The sequence below is a fragment of the Hibiscus syriacus genome, unplaced genomic scaffold, assembly GCF_006381635.1.
Source record: "Hibiscus syriacus cultivar Baekdansim isolate YM2019G1 unplaced genomic scaffold, ASM638163v2 tig00112503_pilon, whole genome shotgun sequence".
In the NCBI taxonomy this organism is placed as follows: Eukaryota; Viridiplantae; Streptophyta; class Magnoliopsida; order Malvales; family Malvaceae; genus Hibiscus; species Hibiscus syriacus.
In genome coordinates this window covers 4,630-11,047 of record NW_024063349.1, presented here as the reverse complement: position 1 = coordinate 11,047, position 6,418 = coordinate 4,630, and the positions used below count along the sequence as shown (strand labels likewise).

Here is a 6,418-nt window from a genome sequence, read left to right as displayed (position 1 = left end):
ATGCCCAGAGCATTTATTACGGTTCAGTCGGCAAGCCCCAAACCTTCAAACGTACTTTATGGGCTCAGGCTTTTTTGTAAGAACCTAGAAGGCGACCCGGCCCTTATAATTTAGCGGGTGATTTTGGCGACAAAAATATCATCCGGACCCTCCATACGGCTTTATCGCCAACAGCTACTGCAACTCCAAGCTTCCTCTTTCTTCCCTCACCACCACATGAACCATATATTCCTCCTTCACTAAGGTTAAAAATGATGGCGGTTCGCTCCGTCAACGGTGGTTTGTTTTGTTCTGTCGCATCACCTCCTCTATTGACGTTTTCCCGCCGTTTCCGCCAATTCACCTCCTTACCGTTTCGCCGGAACTCCGAGTTAGGGCTTTGGTTTCCTGTTTTGTGTAGCGGTAATCAGTTTTTAGGATATGGAGGCAGTCTTTCGCATTCGGCTCATAGTCTCGTTGATTGCGTCATGGAAGAGCTAACAACTTGGCGCAGTCGCAGAAGAATTCGCGCCAGTGTCAAGTAAAGTTTGAGTTTTGGTTTCTTATTTTCTTTTTCTTGGTGAAATTTGTATTTAACTAAAATTGAATTAGTAATTAGAACGTGATGAGCATATTTATGTTTAACCGTTTCATAACAAAAAAAAAACAAAGAAGTGAAATGATATAGAGTCTAACTTTATCGTGATTATACTGAATCTGAAACATAATCTAAGAAATGCAGATTTTTGGCTGCAAGTTACTTTGGTTTTTGTTACTTCCATGACTTGTGATATATTTAACATAGTTTCTGCTACTTAATCAAGATGGATTTTAAACTTTACTTGCGTATTTGATTTAGAGTAAATGTTTAAACTTGAGTGTGGCAATTGATTTTCTTGTCGAACTCAGACTAACGAGTAGCGGTGAGCTTCTTGAAGATAAGCTTGTCAATCCAGAATTAGAAAAGGGATTCCTGCTGGAGTTTAAGAAGGATGCGGACAGGGTATTGCTCGGAGTTGCTCAGAGACCTGATGGAAAGAAGAATTGGATGGTGTACGATCAGGTTCTTGTAGAAACAACTCATGCGGCATGTTGAATAGGTTGCTAGGTGTTAGATTTCGTGTTTGTTATGCCAGATGTTCAGAGCTTTCAGATTGTTTGAACTAATGTTACATTTTATTTTTCTTGTTATACAGAATGGTGTCACAACATCCATCAAGCCTCAACAAATTACATATATTGTTCCAGGTGTAGAAAATTTTGATCAGACTGAGATCTCAAAATTTCTCCAAAAAGCTCATGAAAACTTGGTTCGTTCAACTTGCTCTTTTGATGACAAACAGAAAATTTGTTGAGGTTCTTTTTTGGTGTACATTGTCACAAAATATTTTGGTGCAGGACCCAACATTACTGGAGATTGCTTGGGTTGAGCTTCTTGAAAAGAATGCGTCAGTGACAGCAGAAGAATTAGCCGAGGTACCAAATTTTCATTTGAATGTGGACCTGTCTGCTTGTCCATTTGGTAACTTTATGCTACTGTGCAGATCATTTTTGGCAGTTCAGAGCCTCTTGAGAGCTACTGTGCTCATCTTTTGCTATCAAATGATGAAGTATACTTCACTGTACTGGCAACAAAAGGTTCTCGCTCCATTTATGGGCCTCGAGCGACAGGACAAGTACATGCACAATATATGTTGGTTTAATGGTTGATTAAGTATTGGTAGACTGCTCTTTTGACATAGATAAAAAGTGTGGTCAAAGAGCTTCTGTATATAAGTTGGACTAGTCAGACGAGTGATGTTTTGCGCTAACCCATTCCTTTTATTGATTTTCGTATCTAGGTGGAAGAACTTTTACACAAGAAGCTTGCCAAGGAGGCTGCTGAGAAAGAACTTCAGGACTTCGTGCAATTACTTGTGTCTGCAAAAGCAAAGCCTGCACGTTCTAAACCTGCCAAATCTTCCTGGATGATGGATGAGAAAATCCGATACAAAATTGAGTCTCTCGAAGCATATGCGATTGATGCTTGCAACAGTGATGAGCAAAGGAAAACTGCTGGAATGGTAGTTTGTCTGACTTTATTGAGTTATTCCGAAGTTGGTATCATAATGTTACCGTTGTGGTGTTGCCTTTGCAGACAAGAAAAGAAATCAAAGGCGCAAAAAATAGAAGAAGCCAAATAAGTATATTTAATTAATATTATTAATTAGAATAGTTTATTTTAGAATTACCTTAATAACATTTGAGGCACTCTTTTTCCTCCTTCCAATGTCCGCTGATGTATTTTTGTACAACAGTGGTTATGAAGGGGGTTTTTAACGAGGCCTCATTTCTTTATCAAAAAAATAAAAGCCTTCAATTTTAGTTTCCTTTTATGAAGAATAGACCCTATGTAACGTCTATTTAAGGGGGATGAATCTGGGTAATAAGACAAGCCGAATTTTGAAGTCTTTCTTTGTTAGGAGCTCACCTCGACGAAATCTTATGAGCTCTCTTCAAAAATTTGTCATAGATTCTTCTCATGGTAGAAATCGCAACAAGGGAAAGGCTTCCTTAATCGGAGCCGACTTTTTGTGTATCGTCCGGGAACTCAATCCAGACCTGTGACCTTAACACATAATCTGTATTGTAATAATAGCAGGCAAATCAAGACAATCTTGTTACCATAAGATCATAGATTTTGGTTTGAAGGGGAAATTTTATGATTTTTTTCACTTCTTTATTTTATTTGCATTTATATAAAATAACTTGGTTAATTTCCCATTCTCTTATTCTTGTCAGATCCTGAAGGCGATGGGACTTACAAAAACGTCATCCTCTGCAGTAAACGTCCTCATAAATATTGGTTATTTTCCTGCGCATGTCAATCTTGATCTGTTAAAGTTAAACATTCGTACAAACCATTCTGATGAGGTTATAGCTGCTGCTGAAAGTATTTTGTCTGAATCACCTGACTCAGATGAGGTAACCTGGCTTCCATCTCTATTGAAAGATTCCATTGTATTTTACTAGAAAATTATTAAGCTTATGATATCTACGAGTCAAAAATCAGCTTTTGGTCTACAGAAATATTTCTTCCACTAATGTCTGAATGAGTCTCTACAGTGTTAAATGTGAACCAATGAAGGATTTTATATTGTTTATCTTTTTATCATGTGTTCGCATAGTTTTCTTTGTTTTTAGATGAACAGAGAGGATCTTACTCACTTGAAGGTTTATGCTATTGATGTTGATGAGGCTGATGAGGTAGTTGCCACCACTTTCTTGACACAAGTTCTATTTCCTTTTTGTATCAAATTTTATTCTGAATTTGCTTATTTTTGTAGCTTGATGATGCCTTAAGTGCAACAAAGTTGCAAGATGGCCGCATGAAAATATGGATACATGTTGCGGACCCAACTAGATTTGTTGAACCTGGGAGCATAGTAGACAGGTATTTTTTTTTTTGAAATTGTATAGACTAGAACAATTTTCTTTGATCATTTTTTATACTCAATTATGTTCAGGGAAGCACTGAGAAGAGGAACCTCTGTTTTCTTGCCAACTGTAACTTTTCCTATGTTTCCTGAGAACCTTGCCATGGAGGGGATGAGTTTGAAACAAGGAGAATTTTGCAAAGCTGTCAGTGTTTCTGTTGTCTTGCACTTTGATGGCAGGTAAAGTTTTAATTTATTATTTTGCTTAATTTCAGAGTAGAAAGATTTTGCAATCTCTATGTTTATGCTTACATTAAATTTTAGGGTGGTGGGACAGCATGTTAGGCTCTATAAGCCATAAGACTGACTCAGAAATGTGATGGGGGTATGTATTTTAATCTTTTCAAGGAGTCTGGAGTAATATGTTTATGTTTGGCTCTATGAGCCATATGACTGACTCGGTACTGTGATGGGGGTATAAATTGCAATATGTTTTTTGTGCTTCCATAGGTCTTTGAGTTGAGTTGTATATTTATTTGTTTCGAGTAAACTTGTTCCACTATTTGTGATTATTGTTGCCATAAGCCCATAACTGCATCTTTATGGAACTGAAAATAATAATACTTTTATTTTCTTTTCCGGTCTCTTTATTTGTGCGTCTACCTGTGTGTATGCTCTTTGATTGCTTGCATTTTGGACACAATAAACTGTTCCAGTTTTTATATTTGGCTTCTTTAGATGTTAGTTTATAATTTTATTAATTAAGGCTATCTGACATGTCTGTGGTAGTAAAGCATTGCAGAGTATTCAGTTCAAAACTCAATCATTAAACCAACTTACATGCTGACCTATGAGAGTGCAACTGAGCTACTTCATTTGAACCTAGAAGAGGAGGCTGAACTGAAGATTCTATCTGAAGCAGCTTCTCTAAGGTTAAAATGGCGTCGCCAGCAGGTTGGGCTGTACTTCATTATCATTTTAATTGCCATTGGTTTATTTTTGTTCTGTGTAAGACAGGCTTGTTCTGATTTACATCCCTAACACTTCTTTGGCATTCTTATTTTGCAGGGTGCAATTGATACATCCACCCTAGAAACTCGCATCAAAGTAATTAACCCAGAGTATCCTAATCCATTAATTAACCTTTACGTTGAAAACCAGGCTGACCCTGCAATGCGGCTTGTTTCTGAGATGATGATACTCTGTGGAGAAGTTCTAGCCACATTTGGATCTTGCAATAACATTCCTTTACCCTATCGAGGACAGCCACAATCTAATATTGATGTATCTGCATATTCACATCTTCCTGAAGGGCCAGTTCGAAGCTCTGCCGTTATTAAAATAATGCGTGCAGCTGAAACTGATTTCAGGAAGCCTATTCGTCATGGGGTTCTTGGGCTTCCTGGTTACGTTCAGTTTACATCGCCCATCCGCAGATACTTGGATCTCCTTGCTCATTATCAGGTCTTTTCTCTACTATTCCTGATATAAATCAATGTGGTGGCTTCTATTAACTATTAAGGATGTTTGTTGCTAATATTTGTTCATCATACTTGACTTTTACATTATGGGTGTGTTTGCCATCATTGTTATTGTTATCATCATTTTATTACAAGTGTAGATGTTTTGATAACAATTTTGACATTGTCATACTGCAAAGAAGAACATTATATCTTGTTTGAAAATGCCTGTAACATTTTCATATTTCCATGTAGGTGAAGGCATTTCTTAGAGGTGAATCTCCACCATTTTCATCTGGTCAGCTAGAAGGGATGGCATCAATGGTAAACATGCAGGTTAGAGCAATAAGGAAGATCTCGGCCAGCAGCCTTCGGTATTGGATAATAGAGTATCTGAAAAGGCAACCGAAGGAGAGAAAATATCGTGCATTGATCCTTCGATTTATTAAAGACAGGATTGCATCCTTGTTCCTTATTGAGGCAAGGATATTTAGTGGTCATTTCTGCGATCATTGCATATATGAAACTAACTAATACAACAGATTTGGATTGCATTAAGATTGACATTGTGAGCGAACATTCAATGTTGCAGGTGGGATTTCAAGGATCTGCATGGGTGTCTATTGGATGTCATGTAGGAGATGAAGTAGAAGTTCTAGTTGAATCTGCGAGTTCTCGTGAAGATTTTGTTCTCCTCGAGGAGGTAATTAGAGATGAAAGTGCTTGATATGTTCGAAGAAACTCATAATAAAAGATATACATGTCGTACAAGTTTATGTTAATTAGATATGCAAGCTGTTTGTAGAACAATAAGCATTTCTGAACTGATCATTACTTTTCTGGCTATTTAACGTATAAGGGGTTTGGTTTTGGTATTAATATCTACATCCAACGGTGACTTATTTTAGGGGCTTTACTTTCATCAATAAACATGCTTCAAGGCTGGTGGTTGTTGATGTTTTAGCCATTGCCTTTCCAACTCAACTTAATAAAAAAAATGTTGTATTTATTTGTCAAAAGTATTTTTAATCCAAAATCACTGTTGATACTTATGAAGGAAAAATGTTTTTAAATCGGATACAATTAATTAAAAAATATATACATTTTGATAAAATAAATTAGGATATAAAATTATAAAAACACTTTTCAAAAACATTTTTTGTTTAGCAACATTTTTAAAAATATTTTTTAACTAAAACAGCAAACTTTAGATATACTCCAAGTTGTACTCTTTATTTTTAGCCCTTTTAATCCCAAGGCTTTGCCTTGATTAATCCGAACTGATCTGCGTTGCACACCTAGTTTTGTTGGTTGTCTCCCAGTGAGATTTTTTACATACACGATGACTCAAACTCGAGATATGTTAAAGTGATATTAAACTATTTACCACTCGAAAAAATATTCGTTGATTATGTTATAGTACTTTTAACAAAATAATAATTGAAAACTAAACTTAAAATATACTCTATACAGTTAACCCTTTAGAATTTAAATTTTAAAATTAAACCTTAGATATAAATTTCAAAAAGTGTAATTTAAATGGAAATACACGTACAAATGCAA

The 6,418-nt window shown here is 36.1% G+C and overlaps 1 protein-coding gene across 2 annotated transcripts; it reads left to right on the top strand.

The window, feature by feature from the left end:
• The first annotated feature begins 140 nt into the window (after positions 1 to 140).
• LOC120180935 (ribonuclease II, chloroplastic/mitochondrial-like) lies at positions 141 to 5,597 on the top strand. 2 transcript variants are annotated; one of them, XM_039186204.1, is made up of 14 exons: positions 141 to 520; positions 889 to 1,042; positions 1,176 to 1,289; positions 1,378 to 1,455; positions 1,524 to 1,655; positions 1,821 to 2,042; positions 2,761 to 2,943; positions 3,163 to 3,225; positions 3,306 to 3,412; positions 3,486 to 3,635; positions 4,190 to 4,349; positions 4,464 to 4,859; positions 5,111 to 5,335; positions 5,448 to 5,597. In XM_039186204.1, the coding sequence occupies exons 1-14, from the start codon at positions 252 to 254 to the stop codon at positions 5,580 to 5,582; spliced, it is 2,388 nt and encodes a 795-aa protein (XP_039042135.1). In that variant the 5' UTR covers positions 141 to 251; the 3' UTR covers positions 5,583 to 5,597. The 2 variants fall into 2 exon arrangements, with proteins under 2 accessions (XP_039042135.1, XP_039042136.1); XM_039186205.1 differs by having other exon boundaries at positions 142 to 520; positions 5,443 to 5,508.
• The last annotated feature ends 821 nt before the right edge of the window (positions 5,598 to 6,418 follow it).

Excerpts from the sequence above, each read along its gene's own strand:
- LOC120180935 (XM_039186204.1), top strand. The coding sequence starts at position 252 with ATGATGGCGGTTCGCTCCGTCAACGGTGGTTTGTTTTGTTCTGTCGCA. Across the intron at positions 2,043-2,760 it reads AAAGGAAAACTGCTGGAATG|ATCCTGAAGGCGATGGGACT; the intron begins GTAGTTTGTCTG and ends TATTCTTGTCAG. Across the intron at positions 3,413-3,485 it reads CCTGGGAGCATAGTAGACAG|GGAAGCACTGAGAAGAGGAA; the intron begins GTATTTTTTTTT and ends AATTATGTTCAG.